The sequence below is a fragment of the Mustela putorius genome, unplaced genomic scaffold, assembly GCF_011764305.1.
Source record: "Mustela putorius furo isolate JIRA1106 unplaced genomic scaffold, ASM1176430v1.1 tig00000275_pilon_pilon_pilon, whole genome shotgun sequence".
NCBI classification, from domain to species: domain Eukaryota; kingdom Metazoa; phylum Chordata; class Mammalia; order Carnivora; family Mustelidae; genus Mustela; species Mustela putorius.
In genome coordinates, this window is record NW_025421341.1 from 6,683,094 (window position 1) to 6,704,094 (window position 21,001).

The following is a 21,001-nucleotide window of genomic DNA, read 5'->3' on the forward strand; positions in this document are numbered from 1 at the left end:
GGAACGTGAGATTTTTTTGAAAAGCACACAATCTGAGGCCTGAAACAAGGACAGACTATGGAAGGCTTTGCACCCTGGGCTGAGGAGTTAGGGCCTGATGTTCCAGGCCTTGAAGAGCTATTGAAGGTATTTTTAGCAGGAGTGACATGATCAAAAACACTGACCCATAGGTCATACCTAATTCACAGCATGATCTCCAACATCCCCTCTCAGAACTCTCTTGTGGGTTTCTTCAGCAACTTCTTAACATATGCAAAACACCTGCATACATACCCCGTTTCCACATAAGTTTCAACGACGTGGAAACACACTTGCAAACACTGTCTCCACAGGTGTAGGAAGTTGCCTGGAACCTCAGCACTAGAACTCTAAAGAAAGTTGGAAGCTACCAACTCCATTTGGTTAGGAGTGTTTCTGGACTAGTTCTGTGGTGGGCAGGATTCTGAAGCCACATGTGGACCAAGGAGGAAAGAGAATCATCCTCAGGTAACCAAATCAGGGAGGTGCTAGGTCTTTGCCGCGTCTGGCCTGAGGCCCTGTCACAAGGTGAGGCCATCTTAAGACAAAGGAGTGACTCTAACTATGGTGGGCCAAGGCTCTGTGCCCTTGTGAAGGAAGTGTTAGGGAGAGAAGAGGTCTTGCCTCCTCTCTTGCAACCAGTCCAGTTGAGCAGCCACCTGCTTTACTCATACGTGAGGCCGAGTCCTGGGCATTACTTTAGCTGAAAGAATAAGAATGGCTTGATTTTTTTTTTTTTTAAAGATTTTATTTATTTATCAGAGAGAGAAAGAGGGGGAGAGAGCAAGCACAGGCAGACAGAATGGCAGGCAGAGGCAGAGGGAGAAGCAGGCTCCCCGCCGAGCAAGGAGCCGGATGTGGGACTCGATCCCAGGATGCTGGGATCATGACCTGAGCCGAAGGCAGCTGCTTAACCAACTGAGCCACCCAGGCGTCCCGAATGGCTTGATTTTATCTCCTCATGCCAAACGGACAGGCTCAGAAAGATCAAACTTCATATTTTTCTTTTTATTAAGGAATTTGTCTATAAACTTAAGGTGTTTTAAGCCAAGAGATCTTGGTTTGGGTTCCTGCTTTGCCACTTAACTTTCTCTGTGTCCCTGAGCTACCAACCTCTCCTATCTGGGCCTCATTTTATTCATTTATTCATTTTATTCATGGCTGCCTTGACTGTATCACTTTCCCCATGGAGCAGTCTTGTGGGTGGGGAGGAAGCAGGGGTGGGGTAGAGCGGGGCCGGGTGATTGTGACATCCCAGCCCTCCACTTTAGGGCACGGAGTTCACTTATGCTTCCTACAAGGACATTTCTGCAGCTAGAGTAAGAAAAAAGTCGGGAAAAGTGGGAGGTCTCAGAAAGCCCACTTCTGGCTCTCTTTGAGAAGAATGAAATCTGTCCAGAATATATTCCTGGGGCTGACAGTGTGCAGAGTCGTTTCAAGTTCAGGGGTTGTTTTTGGTTTTCACACACTGAAGCCATTCAGCTCACAAGAAAGCCAAAAGAGTGGGCTGTGCGTGGAAGCCAGGATTGGTGGGAAGGAGAGGAAGAGGCTGGGCCACATAGTACCCTAGACTTAAAAGGCCACAAGCAGGGACGTCTCCACCCCTTGCCCTGCTCTCTGGGGCTCTCAGCTGTCTGCTTCTGCACAGGGAGGGAGTTCAGTGGCTTGGCACTAAATTCTCATTTCTCTGGTGCCAAAGAACACCCGTGCTTAGAGTTGCAAGGCGAAGTTTATTTACAGGTGCAATGCCTTGCCCATCGAAGTCGGATGACTTGGTTTTCTTTGTGAATGGGAGAAAGGTAAGTGTTGGGTGATTCTACTGAGGCTTGCAGAGACACCAGGAAACTACCAGCTTGAGGGCAGTTCTTGTCCAGTCAGGGACAGGAAGCCAGGGACTCGGAGCCCATACTAACTTGGCCTCTTGCCCACTCAGCCAAGGCTCAACTTCTGAGAATCTGGGGAGGTGGTAAAGCCTCAGGGTGAATCCTGCGTTCCCCAGCCTCGAATCCAGCTCTGCCCTTTACTGCATAACTTTACGGGAGTTACTTCACCTCCCTGAGCCTCAGAGGACCCATCTCTAGGATCTGTAACTATGTTATAGATTGTTATAACTTTATAGAATACATATACTATATATAGATTGTTATAACTTTAACTTTTTATAGAATGTTATAACTTTAATCTTAAAAAGATTAAAATAGAGTTGCTTCTTTCATCGATTAGGAATCCCCCAGGTCCTTATAAAGCACTTAGCACTGGGCCTGATATCCTGGAAGCACTGTATCTAGTAACATATCTTGATCCTCAAGCTCGGGAGGACAAGAAATAGAGCTTTATTTTTTCTATTTATTAACTTAATTTTTCTGTCAAGACTTCATTAATCAGAATTCGTCAGAATGTAATTGCAGTCAATTTTCAATCCAGGTGGCAACTAAGTTCTAGGGGAACCTATATGACAAGAGCAGTGGGCTCTGCCGTTGTCCCTGTCCCCTAGCAAGTCCCTGTCAGTGCTCACCATCCGTCCACACAGGCTGCTGGTTGACCCTCAGTGCCCTCTGCCAGGTCCCCTCTTCTCAGGAACTTCTAGCTCTCAGGGGAACCATTCTGTAGTTCCCAAGGCCTGTGGCTCTGCTTTGGTCTTGCCACCTCCTCCAAGGCCTCTCAGCTTTCCAGCTCCACAGACCTAACTGCGATCTGGCCACACACAGCCTCCCACCCCAGGAAAGGAGATAGGACATGGTTTCACCATGGCCTTTGTAACTCCCTTGTAACCAGTCTCCACAGCCAGCAGCCACCATACATTCTCCCAAACCCTCATTCATGAGCTGAGTCCCAACTCACTTGTTCCACTCGCCTAGGCTTTGGAGGCTCCTTTGTCTATTTTCTGTTCCAAATCCCTCCTGAATCATGAGCCCAGAATTACTTTGGGGGGTCTACACAGGTTCATGTTTTATTTCTAGGGGAAAAAGGAGACCCTAACATGAATAGCCCACTATGTCTCCCTCCCTCTGATGCCACAGCACGGCTGGAGGTGTTTAGAGGATCCTCTAAGATAAAATCAAAGGAAATATCCCAAAATAAGCAAGTAGGAAAGAAGCACCAAAGAAGATCCCTCCAGGCTTCTGAGCGATAGCTCCCCACTTTTCAAGGAGAGGGAGGGAAGAATTCTAGTGCACCACCAAAGACACCCTGGGCCCTGAGCTGGGACAAGAAGTCTCACCGTTAGCTCCTCTGCCATGAGGGGACTGGCACACTCAGGGACCCCTTCAGGATGACAGCAACTCTCCCCACCTCCCATCTCTGCCACCAGCTCTTGAGATCCCTCATGTTCTCATGTGTGCTCCCCACTAGGGGTGTGTCAGAGGTGCCAGGAAGAGAAACTCTTCCTCTCTAGATGTCTTCCCTCCGGGACCCTTCATTATGCGCGCGCGCGCACACACACACACACACACACACACACACACGGCATCCAAGTCTCTTCCCAATTTCAAATATCCTAAGAGTACAAAAGACTGAGTTGGAAGGTTACACACACACAGGTAGTGGAGCAAACATGAAGAACATTAACTCCCTGTGGGGGCTTACTCAGTGGTGGCGCCCCATTCTAATCACACATAAAAGCATTGTTGTCGCACTTACTTGGTGAGTCTCCAACTCTGTACACCTATGTGAAACTTGTTTGGCTTCAGAGCAAAAAATAAATGGGCAGATGAAAGTATTATACCGGAGCCCCCGAATCAAGCAGGCCGTGGCAGACATTACCCTGGGTCACCCATTCAATCCCCATAATAACTCTCTTTCCTCTTTCCAACGCAGGTGATAGAGAGGAATGTGGACCCAGAAGTCACTCTGCTGACCTTCCTCCGGAAGAACCGGATCCTTTTGATCAAAGTCTGGGCATTGTCTGTGTTTGCCTTAAAACTGAAGCCTGCTGTGATTGTGAAGGATATTCTAACCTCTCCATCTCCAGTCAGCCCCATTGGTCCTTGCTATCTCTTTGCTTTTGGCAGTGGTTTTAAGGATATTAAGTTAATTGGGCTATTTGGGAGGATGAAGTTTCTCCAGAGCTTCTTATATCTGGATTTAATAGCAATGAAATAGAAGCTAAGCTCTTTACTTCAGCACTAATTATTCTTTAAGGGCTCTCCAAATCCCCAGCAGGGTGGTTATGTAATAGAGGTCTGTGTTGCATGTACCCCGTCCTGGCAGGAAACCAGATTCTCCAGATTCAGGAAGAGCACGTGTCTTCGGAAAAGATTGCCTTTCCCTCCATCCGTTCTCTGACTAGAGATTTTCCCTACTATTTCCCGACCTTTTTAGATCTTCATAATGCCAAACGTTTGGGTATTTTTTTTTTTAAGATTTATTTATTTATTTATTTATTTATTTATTTGACAGACAGGGATCACAAGTAAGCAGAGCATCAGGCAGAGAGAGAAGGGGGGAAGCAGGCTCCCCGCTGAGCAGAGAGCCCGAGCGAGCGGGGCTCCATCCCAGGACCCTGGGATCATGACCTGAGCCGAAGGCTGAGGCTTTAACCCACGCAGCCACCCAGGAACCCCATGCCACGCGTTTGAAGTGGTAAGTCTAATGTATCTCTCCGAGAAACTGAAAGGTAAATAAAGAAATGGCAGAAATTATAGATGGAGGGAGTCCACCCGTGGACAGGTGTTGCTTAAAAGTCCACATGGTATTTAGTTAGTTATCAATGTTTGAAAATTAGGAAGTCTCATACTTTATAAAATCAAGATTTTCAGCTTCTCATGAGAAATAAGAGAATTGTCTTTGCTGCGTGGCGGCCATTTTGCTGAGCAGAGAAGGGACTGTCCCTAGCGCCCTACCTAGAGTGGGCCACAGGCTCTCCGGTTCCACGCAGCCCACTCCGCTCATTTACATGCCTCTCTGATAAGCATCTGATGTTATAACTTAATTTACATGAATAAGCCCTATGGCTTAAAAAAAAAAAAAAAAAAAAAAAAGCAGTGATTCTGAAATCTTCTAAATGAGTCTAATGAATTACATCCAATCTCGAAAACTAAACGGGGTGGAAATGGACCCCATGTAGGAAGAAGGAGGAGTAAAGAGAAGGGGATGGAGTCTGAGCCTGGATTTGGGGCTCGGGCTCCGACCAAGCCAGAGCAGAGGGACACTTTAGGTGGGATTTGAAAGTAAGGATGAGAGTTTTTGCCAAAGCTCACTCACTTGTTTTCAAGCCACAAGACTCTAAATCATAGGAAACAAACAGGTTTGCTTGGAGGAGAGCAGGTGAGGAGTTGGGCTAACTGGGCGACTGACATTAGGGGGGACTCATGACGTCATCATGAGCGATGAGTATCATATGAGAGTGATGAATCACAGCTCTACCTCTGAAACTAATCCTATATTAATGTTAATTAATTGAATTTAAACTTAAAAAATTAAAAAGGAAAAATAAAACAATTTAAAAACAAAACAAACGCAATACAAACGGACAGAACTAAAATACATTGAACTGCTAAAAAATGCTCTTCTCGGGGCGCCTGGGTGGCTCAGTGGGTTAAGCCTCTGCCTTCGGCTCAGGTCATGGTCTCAGGGTCCTGGGATCGAGCCCCGCATCGGGCTCTCTGCTCAGTGGTGAGCCTGCTTCCTCCTCTCTCAGCCTGCCTCTCTGCCTACTTGTGATCTCTGTCTGTCAAATAAATACATAAAATCTTTAAAAAAACAAAAATGCTCTTCTCTCCCAGTTACAAAATTGGAACCCGGAATACCTATAATGAAATAGGACTTTTCAAAGGGTTTTCACAGCCACCATCCTGTAAGATGCTCACGATAAGCCCGTGAAGATAAAGTAGGTATTACCTTTCTCTCTTAGCAAGTGAGAAAACAGACAGGAAAAGTTAGTGGGTTCGGTATTGCACAACTTAAAAGATCTAGAGTGGCCTTTACTGAGACCTGGCAAGGGAATGACTTCTCAGACCTACATTTCCCCTTCCTCACTAGCGACACCCTAGGGAGGCAGCCATAGGGGGTAACGCATGCCATGACAACCTTTCCTTGACCAGCCCCTCTAGTACGCCTCACAGGAACCAAATATGCCTGCGGAAGAGGAGGCTGTGGGGCCTGCACTGTTATGGTGTCTAAGCGCGATCCGCTGTCCACGAAGATCAGGTATCCGACCCAGAGGCCAGAAGCCAAAGGCCAGGGGGGCTTGGGTTCTTGGTCAGGCTTATATTCCTATTGGAGAGCAAACTGTCTCTAAGATCATGTGACTCTAACCTCTCTAGACCTTTAACCCCTCTGAAAATCAGATAAAAGCTATAAGCTCTCTACTTGGAAAGTACATAAACGAATCCAGTGTTGCTCATAGTTTCAGGGAGATTATAGACCTCCTAAGGCCCATCTATGTGGAAATTCATAAGATTTAATAAACACATGCCTCCCTAGTGAGACCAGTTGAAAAGCAAAGAAGGGAAAACTGAGCCCCCTTTACAGTTTCTGGGCTGAAAACAGCCAGATCCTCATTGCGGCTCAGTGCTCTCATCCGGGGAGTAAATGCTTGACTTTGGAGAAGCATTCATCTTTGGAGGTCACTTACTCCCTGTCTGCACACTCATCACGAGCACAGCTTGTCCTCCTCACATTCTACTCCCTATGCTATTGCCTTGATGATTAAAGTCTCACATTCCGTCTTGTTTTTCTTATTCCCTTGTTCTGTTGGTAACGTTCACAATAAAGGTGGGGGCAGAATTTGACTTGGGACCTTTTGCCACTAAAGCATCTCGTGCCCCCTGCCCCACCTTCTCCTTCCTCCTACTAAGGTGTCTGCAGGGATCTTTTCATCCACCACCTCAGGGTTTGCTGGCCAAACCGACACATCTTTGTGTCCCAGGTTAAGAAAACATTCATTCTACAAATGAATGAGGCTTAAAGAGATAAAATGACTTGTTCAAAGTCACACAAGGTTCTAGAACAAGGACTTGAACCCATATTTTCTGCCTTTGAAGCTAACATCTTTTCTACTGCTGGGCTGGACCAGCCTTGCCAAGCAGGGACCTGGGCCACGATTGCATCCTTTCACTAAGGGTCAGATTCCAGGACTTGGGCTACTCTCAAATCTACTGCCTCAAGAAATCAAGAAATGGCCTCAGAACACATGTCATTTCACTGTGGAATGACCTTATCCAGAGTGTTTAAAATTAACAGCAAAAAAATTCTCAAATGTAGACATAAAAGCTGTAAATATGCCTTTTACCTGTTACAGGGTCAGCATCCTAATGAATACTAGTCCATATCCAATCATACTCCTGGCAACATGAGTCCATTCCCGCTGAGTCCAGACTCAGTGGGTCTATACGGGCTTAGAAAGTTCTTCTGAGGTTCAGAATGCCCGGGTTCCCTCAAAGGATCCTCAGTTCCTACAGAAAGTACAAAGTCAGCAGAGAGGACTCGACATTTTCCTTCCCTGTCACCCCGTCAGTTCCCCATCCCGCAGGCTGAATGATAGGCTTGGGGGGGTTCTGCTGCCCTTCCTCATTCCCAGATTCCCAAGAGGCAGTACTGTGTTACTTCCCCTGATTTTCCTTGTGTTCCTCCTATGAAGACACTTCTCCATCACTGCGTGCCTGGTGCCCATCTGCTCTCTGTACGGGGCTGCTGTCACCACTGTGGAAGGTGTTGGAAGCATCAACACCAGGCTTCACCCTGTGCAGGTAAGAGCACATTGTCATTTTCTTCTTAGCTTTTTCTTTTTAACCAACACTGTGTTGACTGTGCTGCCTGGAACTTCTAGGTTGTACTCAGGTAAGTAGAAGCTTTGGATGCATATTGATCGAGATAATAACACCCAAGTGATTTAAAGAAAGCTGGAAATCCATCCACATTTTATTAGATTATTATCTTTTTTCCTCCTTTTTCCACCTGAATGATAAGCAGGATTATCAAAACATTGACTGGAGCCTATGTGACTATAAGCTGGAGTAAATGCTGTGCATGGGCTCTTCTCCATAGAATAAAATGTCAGAGGTGAACTAGATAAAACCCAGTCTTATTCCCTGTGGCATAGGAGGTCCTGGGAGGAAAATTAGAACCAAGGCTGACTATACCAGAGCACAAGGACAATCATTTCTCCAAACCTTAACTTGAAGCGGGAACACAGAGGCTGGTTTTAAGCTTTGGCAGAAAACACATCGACTCCTCTGTCATTGTCACAAAGAAGGGAGACAGAGAACTGGAGAATCATAGGTCCCAATCCACCAGGACCACAGGTGCTTCCAGCAGGGCCTCTGGGTTTTACAACATGAGACTCGATTCCAGGAAAGCTCAGCAAAGGCCAAGGACCCAGCAGAATTTACTGAAATGTCTGGGGGGTTCAGAGAGGATAATGCTGTGAAATCTAGAACAGGGCTTCCCAAACTTTAATGCATGAAGAATCATCTGGGAGCTTGTTACAAATACAGATTCTGAGTCGGGAGGTTTGAGCAGAGGCCTGAGGTCCTGCACGTCCTGCAAACTCCCAGGTGGGACCAACCCCGCTGGTCCATGGACGGCACTTCAGACAGCAAGGATCTGGGACACAGACCAAAATCTTGGATCTTTGAAAGTAGAACTCCTTTGGAGCCAATACAAAAGAATTTAAAGAAGAAAGTAAAGTGAGGTCAACAGTAAATAGTCTCCAAACTAATCAAAAAAGAGGTGGCCCCATGGTCAGAATTAGGTTGGACGAGATGTGGAGGTGTTCAAGAAAATTGTTTTTGAAACTTACACATACTTTTCCTAATTACTGATTTCTGGAGAATACTCATTCTGGGAATAGAAGCTGTACCCCGTTAATTCCCAGTTAGAAGGATTTAAGCATCTGAGCTTGAGAGATGATTGTAATGATAGACTATGACTTCTGAGATACCTCATCCAGAGCAGCCAAGGGAAGGGGTGCTGGCCTTCTCCGAGCAAGAGGAGGGATGCACTGCTCCGGGACTGGGTTCCACCATGATTAGGGAGGTGCCAGATGGGGACTTTGGTGAGGGGTGGTGACGGCAGAAAGGCCTGTGATCGTGCATGTGTCCTTCTAGGAGAGGATTGCCAAGAGCCACGGCACCCAGTGTGGGTTCTGCACGCCTGGGATGGTGATGTCCATGTACGCGCTGCTTAGGAACCACCAGCAGCCCTCCGAGGAGCAGCTCTTGGAAGCCCTGGGAGGTAGGGCTGACATGCACGGAGACCACCACCCGCCTGAGGCCCGGCGGGAATCATGCTTCAGGCTGCTGGGGCCCACTCACGAGGTCATCCCAGTGCCCAACCAGGGGCCACCTGGTTGTTTCTAGAGTAGCTACAGCTCACCCAGGAGCAGAGAAGAATGGTAGCGTACTTGCTGGAAAGGCCACATGCCCATCTGGACACCTCAGTTCTCTCTCCAGTGACTGAATTGGCTTTTTCTATCTTTCCTGGCGCTGTCACATCAGAGTCCCACTAACAGGGTCAGTTAAAACAACAGGAATTTATTCTTTCCCAGCTCTGGAGGCTACCCGTCTGAAACCAAGCTGTCAGTAGGGTCGTGCTCCCCCTGGAGTCTCTGGAAGAGGATTCTTCCTTGCCTCTTTGCCTCTGGTGCTTGGCAGCCATCCTGACATTCCTGGACTTAAAGATGCCTCACTCCAGCCTCTGCCTCTGTCTTCTCATGGGCTTCTCCCCACTGTGTTTGTGTCTAAATTCTCTTCTTCTTATAAGGACCCGAGAGTCCTTACAAGGATTAGAATGGACTCTAATCCAGTAGGACCTCAATTTAACTATCTGCAAAGCTCCTGTTTCCAAATAAGGTCATATCCATAGGTTCCAGGTGTTAGAACCTCAGCCTATCTTTTTGGGAGGACACAATTCAACCCACCACAGAGCCCTTCACATATTGAAAGGATGCTTTAAATTTTGCAGTGGGTTGAAATTACTAAAGTGGAGTACCTACTCATATCTCTTTTTCAAGATCAATAAACACCATTCTGAAGCATCAGCAGTCCCTAAACAAGTCATCTGTTAAATACATAAGTTCTTAGATTGAGACCTGAAGGGTGAGCACAGACAATTCTCGTAATCCGCCAGTCGCTGGCAGTTGCTTCCTTTTCTCTCTTCACCCCATTACAGAAAATCATATAGTGCCTTAAATCTGGCCCATAATTTCTTGTTTTCAGATCCCCTGTATCTTACATAGATGCATGCTGAATGAATGAACAAACTAATAGTGGATTCAAGTGAGCTCACCAGATAGATGGCCATCTCCTTTAGGACAGAGAATAAAACTGGAATTGATGTGGTGGGAACGTTCGTGTTATAAGAAGAGGAAAAAAGCATTGGACAGTCTGGCAGATATTTAAACACTCTCAAAAAAAATAAAAATAAAAATAAAATAAAAACCCCCAAATCAACAACCAAGTCTGTTTCAACTTTCAAAAAGAAAGTAGTAAAAATAAAGCCTACTGATAAGCATGTCTCTTCTCTGTTAAGGTAATCTTTGCCGCTGCACCGGGTATCGGCCCATTCTCGCAGGTGGAAGGACCTTCTGTGTGGTGAGTAGGTGACTGGGGATGCCCTACAGAGCGAGAACGGCAGTGACAGCGGCCCAAGGCTGGGAATGTGGGGGCTGAACTGTTCAGATCATAGAAACAGACAACAAGGGAGAACAAGTGAGTTAGTTCCAACCGACTCATGAGAATTTTAGCTGTTTCTTGAGGATAGGGGGCGAAAGTTACACGACCTCTGATGTTCCACATCCCACCACAAGTAGGAGAGGTGAGCCTGGAAATGGACCAGCAGGTGCATCCCTCTCCCCAGAGCCAGGCCGGTCCTCTTAGGCGCATGTCCCAGACTTCTGCTGCCACATGGGGGAGCCAAAGTTGATAAGCTGAGAAATAAAACCAACAGCTTGTAAACCCATTAAACTGCCACTGTAGCGGTGCCTGGTGCCTGGGTGGCTCAGTTTGTTAAAGCCGCTGCCTTTGGCTCAGGTCATGATCTCAGGGTCCTGGAATCGAGCCCCGCATCGCACTCTCTGCTTAGCGGGGAGCCTGCTTCCTCCCTCTCTCTACACCTGCCTCTCTGCCTACTTGTGATCTCTGTCTGTCAAATAAATAAATAAATAAAATATTTGAAAAATAATAAATAAATAAATAAATAAATAAATTGCCAGTGTAAGGGAAGCACATATCAAATATGAATAAAGGAAATTAAGGGAAACCTCTCTTCCTCTGGAATCTGGATGTTATCCACCTTTCCAGGCACAGACTCTGGGGATAAAGGAAAAAATATGTTTGGAAACCCATGTGCCTCCAGCTGGCCCCAAGGACTTTAATGGGTGAAAGAAACTGGGCCCCCAGTGGGAATACCTGAGGCTCACATCTACTAGGCCAAGAGGAGACAGGCTGTTTCTGGTGTAGCTGACTCATGGTCCATCGTGGACACTCTCAGAGCTCTGAGTAAGAGAGGAAGCTCTGGTCACTGGGCCCGGATGGTTTTGCTTCTTGGACAGAGTTAGGAAGATGACAGCCTGAGGCATTTGGGCAGACAACTAGGGTATCTGAAAGAAAGTATTTTACTAGGTACTAAGGAGAAATTATTTAAGGAAGGATACACAAGAGGTAAATTTGGAGGAAATGGGAAATGAAGGAACCAATAAATGGAAACCTGCAGTAAAGTTCATCGATTGTCCATTCATTTCCAGTCAGTCCCCTGCAGACCCTAAATGTATAGAAAACCCAGTTCCAAAATGAGTTTTTTTCTCCACCTTTCTTTATTTTTTCTTTTCTTTTGTCTTAAAGGTCCTTATATAAATGATAACATTTAGTATTGCTAGATCTTACATAGGCTAAAGAATGAATAAATAATCATTGCCCTAAAAGGTATCATATCAATTAATTCTACCACTAGGAGTTCACCTATGAAAAAATTCGGAGACATACACAAAGCTGTCCATGTGATGAATAGAAATGTTCATTGTGTTATTTATATTTATACAATGTAGGGGAAATAACCCAAGTATATAACAATAGCAAATGTTATGAATATTTCACAGAATAGCCAGAAGATAACTATTATATGATCAGCAAATTATATTTTAAAGACCATTTGAGATGTACTATATGTTGGCTAACTGAATTTAAATTTTAAAAAATTTTAAATTTCAAAAAATTAAGACATTTTAATGATATGGAAAAAGATTCACAATATAAATGAATAAATAAATACATAAATGAACAAAATAGTAGGCAAATAAATGAATAAAAAGGCAAAAAGAATATTATACTTAAATGTAGTGCAAATATAGGATATATAAAACTTCATCAGTGGAATAGGGTAATAGTTTCCTTTATGCTTCTTTACATTCTTTATTATTACACTATATATTTTTGTATATATTATACATCATATTATATACTTCATATAGTCTATACTATCATTTTACTTTGTTTAAGATTTTATTTATTTATTTGACAGCGAGAGAAAGATCACAAGTAGGCAGAGAGGCAGGCAGAGAGAGAGGAGGAAGCAGGATCCCTGCTGAGCAGAGAGCCCGATGTGGGGCTCAATCCAGGACTCTGAGACTATGACCTGAGCTGAAGGCAGAGGCTTAACCCACTGAGCCACCCAGGTGCCCCTCGTTTTACTTTTTTTTTTTTTAAAGATTTATTTATTTATTTGACAGAGAGATCACAAGTAGACAGAGAGGCAGGCAGAGAGAGAGAGAAGCAGGCTCCCTGCTGAGCAGAGAGCCCGACATGGGACTCGATCCCAGGACCCCGAGATCATGACCCAAGCCGAAGGCAGCGGCTTAACCCACTGAGCCACCCAGGCGCCCTCATTTTACTTTTTTAATACTTATTTATTTATTTGAGGGAGAGAGAGAGAGCAAACTCACACAGAAGGAGAAGGAAAAGCAGATTCCCTGCTAAGCAGGAACCTGGGATCATCACCTGAGCCTAACACAGACACTTAAACCACTGAGCCGCCCAGGCATCCCAGTCATTCTGTATTTGAAATAAAGCAAAAGAAGAGAGATCCTGTTCCAACAGAAACTACCAAAAATGACTAAAAGAAGTCTGGAAGTCTCATTTCAATTGACAAGCCTTTCAAGGCACATACCCATTTACCTATTAAAAAGTTTTCATCTGAAGGCATTTTGCTGTCCTAGGAGTCAGATGGCTGTCCACAGAAAGGAACAGGAAAATGCTGCTTGGATCCCGGAGGAAATGATGCTTCCTCGCTCCACAGGGAAAGTGATGTAAGTCCCTGTCTGTTTTGTCCTCTCTTTGAGAATGTTGTTTAATACTGGCCCAGTGTTAAAACTTGGCTTGTAAGTGTTGATGATCACACTTTGCATTGCTTTCAAATCTCCTAAGCACATGCGCAGATAAAGCACTTTTCATCTGGAACCCGGAAACAGGGTGGTTCAAAGCCAGGCTCTCATTGCCCCTTCTGTCTCTGTCAGGATGAAACAAGAAAACATAAACCCCTCAGACAAGAGGAAAAGACCTCCCCCAACTATGATGGCCCCCTTGGGTGGGAAAGGGATTTTGTGCCTCCCCCATGCAGGCAGGGCTGTCCTCTCTCACTTTGTCCCCTCCTTTGCAGAGAGAGGGCATTTCAACCTCGGGAAGGGAGCCTGTCTGAAGTCACATAAGAGGGCACGATCATCACCACTGGGAAATCTAGCTGGAAACATTGCAGTCTCTGGCTTCGCTCTCTGAGAGACACAAGTTTCCAAAAAGGACCCACTGCCAAGTTCTTAAAGGAATTTGGATAAAATAGAGTCTCCTTCCTGTAGACAAGAAAATGTGAGAGAACAGAGCTGCCCTCAGAGGAAAATGAGCCCATCACCCCCTGCCCTATTTCCATCCTGCACACCTACTTTGTTCCCATTCTTGGCCTCCTGCTGTCACTTCATTTTGGTCTGAAGAAGATGTGCAGTGAAATAGAGGGTTATTGCCAAAGAGGGCAGCTGCACCGCCCGCCATGAGCACTTCACAGAAGATCAGTGCGCCTCAGAAGGGGTAATACATTTCAAAGTCTGATCCTCAATTCTGTGGCCTCAGGAAGTCCATCTGGGCAATGATTGGGCTCTGGGGACCACCTGATTCACTTTAACCAAACTTGATATTTAACATGATATTTAAACCGGAATATGCCCTAGTATTCATTTACAGAAACACAATTATAAAGTGGATCCAATGGTCACTGAGCTGCAGGTTCTTTCCCTACAGAAAAAAAAACACACATAGGAAGCCACATTATAATGAGGTTGCTTGGTGAACATGGATGCAGGGCAGTTGGATAACCTTAAGGGTGACACCGCAGAAGAGCCCTCTCTTCCACCAGGGTAGACCAGCTGGATGGCAGGCATCTGCCCCATGACTCTCCCTTCTCTTACAGCTATGTTAAGATCTTCTATTATTAAGACCTGGCCTAACACCTGTTCAGAAGAACTTTAATTCTTCAGATCTGACTCATTATGGGTTTTGTTGTTGTTGTTGTTGTTTTCATTCTCATATACTATCTTATTCTTGGGTTTTAGAGACATACCACTTTATTGTCCTCAGGTACTGCCTGCATTTCTCAGTCCAGCTAATGCAAAAATGTTGACCTGTAATTCCTCAATCTAGGGTCTTACTAAGAACCTTTATAATGAGTAGTTGCAAGTTTCCCTTCTGGAACCTGGGAAGACCCCAGAGAAATAGAAAAAGAGGGGGGGTGTTGGACAAATGTCAATCCATTTCACCTAACTGTCATAAATTACCCTTCCAATTATATCATGATTTCCATGAGAGAGGTTAAGTATCTTTCCTTTGGGAGGGTCAGGGAGCCAAGTCGTGGCAGAGCTGTGAATTAACCCAGATCTGCCCTGGTAATGGGGTGGTTCAAAGCCAGGCTCTGATTTTCTCCTTCTGTCTGATGTCTACCCATGCTCTTCTCCACTACACAGACCTCTAGCTCTGCTTCCTATGGTTCTCCCTGTTTGCTGTACCATTTCAGGAATGTTTTCTGGGAGTAAGTGTTTCCAAAGCTTAAACAGATCTCTTTCAGACAAGATTAGAGTTTGGGTAACTTTCCACTATGCGTTAGTTTCCTAATTGGTAAAAATGGAGATGATAATTCACATTCTTTCTATAATTGTTGTGAGGACTAAACAAATTATTAATACATGTAAAAGCACTTAGAACATAACACTCCATAAATGTTAACTATTGTTATTAAAATTAGTGGGGATGGTTTGTGCATAGGCATGTATGTCTAGAGTCACTGTTATTCAAACTTCAGGACTTCTCATAGCCTTTAGCATTTTGAATCCTGATTTGACAGGTGAAAGGACAGTGTCTAGGGCACAGTGGAGACCAGTCCCCCAACTTATTGACCTCTGGTAGTTTCTCATACATTGTCTTGGTGTTTCACAGGGGACTCTTTGAACTATTTCAGGAAAAGGCCTTTTCCTTAGTATCATATCAGGGGCAAATCAGTATTTCTCTTACAACAAGATTCTTATTTAAAACTTTCAACTGGTTTGAACTATTTCCCATTACTCTCCTATTAGGAGAGTAGAAGAATTATGACTATGTTCATTTTGCCCAATTAACGTAAAGAATTATAATGCTGTTTCTGGTTTAGCTGAGCTAACAAGGCCATTTTCTGCCCTTTATAAAGATTTGCACAGAGTTATTTGCAGAAGACGAGTTCCAGCCCTTGGACCCTACCCAGGAGCTCATATTTCCCCCAGAACTCTTGGTAAGATAAGTTGGGTGCTTTATGTGTTTGTTGAAATGTCAATGGTTGTAAAATCAGTTTTATAAAACCACCCTTTCCTTCCTGTGAAGTTGTCAAACTCTGGAAATATTTGATTACACCAGGAAGCCTGTCCCCGCCCAGCTCAGCAAGCCCTCCCTGGCTGATGCCCTGGACACACTCCCTGAACCCCCAAGAGAGGCTCTCTGTTGAATGGCTTCGTCATCACTCTCATCATTGTCATCTGCACTGTGTCCCCATTGATTGTCCTAGTCATCCAGCTTTGCTCAGCTTCTAACCTGGTCTTCCAGCAACACTAATAGATTGACCCCAAGGAGCACTTCCAGGGCCCTCCCTAGCCCTACCCTTACCTCTATCAGCATCTCTCTCTCCTCTCTGGCATCCAGTGGTCCCATTCTATAAAATACCTATTTCTGAAGGGGTTCTGATGTGTTTATTTGCTCATTCAGCAAATACCAATCATCCAGCAACACGCCAGTCACTGTCCTAGGTACTAAATATAGAGCAAGGACTAAAACTAACACAAAAGCCTACTCCCAAGGAATTGTCATCTGGTAGGGGAGACAGGTATTAAGCAAGATAACAGATAAGAGATACAGTGAGAAGTGATAAGAAGGGGGGAAAAAAAAAAAAACTGAGAAGGAGGCTAGAATGCTGGCCAGAGAAGATTTCTCTGAGAAAATAACGTTTGAAAAAAGTTCTACCAGAATCGAGGGAGCAGCCTCCACAGTAGGGGGAAAGCAGTCCAGGCGGTGCACAGAGCAGGTGCAAAGGGGCCATTGGTGGGAGAACCGTTGTCCTGACCAGGGTGCGGCCCGCCTGGAGCATAGTGAATGGGGTTGGAAAGCTACTGGGGAACAGACCACAAGGATTTGGGCTGCTGACTTTACCCTGCAAGAAATGAGAAATGATTAGGGAGTTTGGACAGGGGAGGGATGGGTTCCTATTAATGTTCTGAGGGAATCATTCTGGCTGGTGGGGTGGGAATAGCCTGCCGAGGGGCACGGGGAGGAACAGCGAGCCTTGTCAGGGTGCTAGTGCCATCCCGAGAGATGGTGGTGTCGGACCAGGCTGTCAGCATGTAGCTGAGAAGAGAATGGATTCTGGAAATATTTTGAAGGAGAGCCAACAAGATTTGCTGCCAGATGTGATGTGGGGTATAGGAGAGAGAGAGAGTTTGAGGCTGACTCTGGGACTTTGGGCAGCTGGAAAGGACAATGGCCACTGACAAAGAAGGGGAAGACCTTTTGGTCTTTGGGGGATCCTTTTTGGGGGTTTTGGAAAGGATGGGATGTGAGGAGCACAGTTTGGGGTATGTTAAATCTGAGATGCGTATTAGACATCTCAGAGGAGACTCCAAGTTCTCATTCAGATCTATGAGTTTGGATTTCAGAGGAAAACTCTAGGCTGACAATGCTAATTTAGGAGTATTAGTGTGATTATGATTTTTAAGGCCATGATACTGAATTGTGTTCAACTACTGCATACTGAAGTGTCATTGACAGAGGCCAGCCTATATCATCATTGGCCAGCCAAGAGCTACATATTTTAAGTTAAAGAAGTGAATATCTAATTGTGGAAATACAGGCATTATTCAAGGGGTGTAGTGTAATGAGTATCTTTTTGGTCAAGTAGACCCTGGGACTCCCACATTATCTCTAGAGGAATGTTCCTCCCTCTGGGATTCTGAAAGGCAGGTGTGCCCATGTGCATACACACTTGTCCTTTGTACTTAGAGAATGGCAGAGAAGCCAGAAAAACAAACTCTGACCTTTCGTGGAGAGAGGGTTACCTGGATCTCCCCTGGCACCCTCAAGGATCTCCTGGAGCTGAAAGCCAAACATCCTGAAGCCCCTCTCATCTCAGGCAACACCTCCCTGGGTGAGTGATTACAGCGTTTCCTGTGCCACCGTTAGAGCCACGCCCAACCTCCTGTCCCCTACTTCACTCTCAGTCTACAAGCTCTACATTTCAAGGATAAAACCTCATCCTTTATAATAAAAAGAATATAACATAATTGTGTATTATAAAAATTATTATAGAAATAATTAGATCATTATATCATATAATATGTAATATAGAAGTACACAATATGCTATTTTAGGTCATGAATATATGTGATATATATATGATATAATGATCTAATTATTTCTATAATTTTAGATATAAATAACATATAAATTGTATATATTCTAATAATATAAAAGCACAATACAAAAATCATATTATAATATAATAAAATGGTCTCCAAAGTTGGATGTACCTATACCTTGAGAGTATACATCATGGATACCCCTGAGGTGTGGAGAAAAAAATATTAGAGGGTTTTTTTTAAATCATTTCATTTATCTTATCTTTTTTATTTTGTTTTTGTTAAATAATGAGTAGATATAATAGAAATGTATAAAATATGTATGTTAACGGTGCACGCACAGTTATCACCCACACCCAGTTTAAGAATGAGAACTTTACTGAGAACTTGGAAAGCTCCCTGAGCCCTCCGAAACCACACCCCCTTCCCTTCCTTCTGCTCAGAGCAGTCATTAGTCCGAATGTGGCGATGGTCAGTCACTTTCTTGTTTTTACAATTTTACCACATATATTTGAGCCTTTAAGCCACGTGTCATTTGCTTTAGCGTGTTTTTGAACTTCGCAGAAATAGACTGACACAGTACTACTCTTCTTCGGTTTGCTTTATTTGTTCAACATCCTTGACCTGAAACACACTCCCAGTGGTGCAGGTAACTACTGGGTCCCGTTGTCTGACCACGTACAGTCTGCTCATCTGTTCTACTGTTGAAGGACATGGAGTGCTTTCCAAGTTTTGGCTATTACAAATATTCCTTTTTTATTATTTTTAATTTTAATGCCAGTCTAGTCAACATGCAGTGTCATATGAGCTCCAGGTGATACGATGTAGCGATGCAGCAGTTCTGTATGTCACTCAGTGCTCACCGTGGTGCGTGCGGTCTTCAATCCCCACCACATAGTTTATCCATTGCCCACCCACGTCCCCTCTGGTAACCATCAGTTTGCTCTCTATAGTTAAAAATCTGTTTCTTAGGTTGTCTCTCTCCATTTTTTTTTTTTTTTGGACTTTGCTCATTTGTTTTGTTTCTTAAATTCCACATATGAGTGAAATTATATAGTATACATCTTTCTCTGACTGACTTATTTCACTTAACATTATACCCTCTAGCTCTATCCGTGTCATTGCAAATGGCAAAATCTCACTCTTTTTTATGGCTGAGTAATATTCCATTGCATGTATACATCACATCTTCTTTATCCAATCATTTACTGATGGACACCTGGGCTGTTTCCATAATCTGGCTATTGTAGATAAGGCTGCAATAACTTAAAGGGGCATGTCTCCCTTTGAATTCGTATTTTTGTATTTGGGGGTTAAATACCCAGTAGTTCAATTACCAGATTGTAGGGCAGTCCAATATTTGACTTTCTGAAGAACCTCCATTCTGTTTTCCATAGTGGCTGTGCCAGTTTGCATTCCCACCAACGGTGCACAAAAGTTCCTTTTTCTCCACCTCCTCACCAATACCTGTTGTTTCTTGTGGTTTTTATGTTAGCCATTCTGAAGGATATAAGGTGGTATCTCACTCTAGTTTTAATTTGCATTTCCCTGATGATGAGTGATGTTCAGCATCTTTTCATGTGTCTATTGGCCATCTGTATGTCTTCTTTGGAGAAATGTCTGTTCAAATCTCCTGCCCATTTTTAATTGGATTATTTGGTTCTTGGTTGTTGAGTTGTGTAAGTTCTTTAAACATTTTGAAAACTAATGCCTTATTTGATATGTCATTTAGAAATACCTTCTCCCATTCAGTAGGTTGCCTTTTTAGTTTTGTTACTTGTTTCCTTTGTTGTGCAGAAATTTTAATTTTGATATAGTCCCAATAGTTTATTTTTGCTTTCATTTCCCTTGCCTTTGGAAAATGTTACTATGGATGCTGTCAGAGAAATCACTGCCTGTGTTCTCTACTAGGATTTGTATGGTTTCAGACCTTGCAGTTAGGTTTTTAATCCATTTTTAGTTCATTTCTTTGTAAGGTGTAAGAAAGTGGTCCAGTTTCATCCTTTTGTATCTTGCTCTCTAGTTTTCCCAATGCCATTTGTTGAAGAAACCATCTTTCTCCCATTGTATATTTTTACCTGCTTTATCAAAGGTTAATTGGCCAAATAACTGTGGGTTTATTTCTGGGTTTTCCATTCTGTTCCATTGATCTATGTGTCTATTTTTATGCCAATGCCATCCTGTTTTGATTACTACAGATTTGTAATATAATTTAAAGTCTAGAATTGTGATACCTGTGGTTTTTTCCTTTGTTTAAGATTGCTTTGGGAGGTGTCTCTCGTGGTTCCATACCAACTGTAGGTTTGTTCTAGTTCTCTAAAAAATGCTGTTGGTGGAGAGCCTGGGTGGCTCAGTGGGTTAAGCCTCTGCCTCCGGCTCAGATCATGGTCTCAGTGTCCTGGGATCGAGCCCCACATTGGGCTCTCTGCTCAGCAGATAGCCTGCTTCCTCCTCTCTCTCTGCCTGCTCCTCTGCCTACTTGTGATCTCTGTCTGTCAAATAAATAAATAAATAAAATCTTCAAAACAAAAATGCTGTTGGTATTTTGATAAGGATTGCATTAAATCTGTAGATTGCTTTGGGTTGTATAGACATTTTAACAATATTGTGCTTCCAACTCATGAGCATGGAATGTCTTTGCATTTCTTTGTGTCATTTTGAATTTCTTTCAACAGTATTTTGAAGTTTTTCAGAATACAGGTCTTTCATCTCTTTGGTTAAGTATATTCCTAAATATTTTCTGATTTTTGGTACAATGGTAAATGGGATTGTTTTTTTTAATTTCACTTTCTGCTGCTTCATTATCAGTGTATAGGAATGCAATGGATTTCTTTTTTTTTTTTTTTTTTTTTTTTTAAAGATTTTTATTTATTATTTATTTGACAGAGAGAGAAATCACAAGTAGGCGGAGAGTCAGGCAGAGAGAGAGAGAGAAGCAGGCTCCCGCTGAGCAAAGAGCCCGATGCGGGGCTCGATCCCAGGACACCGAGATCATGACCTGAGCCGAAGGCAGCGGCTTAATCCACTGAGCCACCCAGGCGCCCCTGCAATGGATTTCTATACATTGATTTTGTATCCTGCAATTTTACTGAATTCATTTATCAGTTCTACATTGTTGTTGTCATTTTTGATGGAGTC

At 43.8% G+C, this 21,001-nt stretch overlaps 1 protein-coding gene across 1 annotated transcript in view; it reads left to right on the forward strand.

Moving 5' to 3' along the window:
- The first annotated feature begins 1,635 nt into the window (after nt 1–1,635).
- LOC101694623 (aldehyde oxidase 2) overlaps nt 1,636–21,001 on the forward strand; it is an 80,256-nt gene continuing 60,890 nt past the window's right edge. The window contains exons 1-9 of the mRNA XM_045078535.1: nt 1,636–1,817; nt 3,835–3,892; nt 6,069–6,165; nt 7,598–7,706; nt 9,066–9,192; nt 10,489–10,550; nt 13,169–13,258; nt 15,673–15,753; nt 17,508–17,652. Coding sequence (XP_044934470.1) covers nt 1,764–1,817; nt 3,835–3,892; nt 6,069–6,165; nt 7,598–7,706; nt 9,066–9,192; nt 10,489–10,550; nt 13,169–13,258; nt 15,673–15,753; nt 17,508–17,652 — 823 coding nt within the window. The 5' untranslated portion in view covers nt 1,636–1,763. The remainder of the gene's footprint in view (nt 1,818–3,834; nt 3,893–6,068; nt 6,166–7,597; nt 7,707–9,065; nt 9,193–10,488; nt 10,551–13,168; nt 13,259–15,672; nt 15,754–17,507; nt 17,653–21,001) is intronic.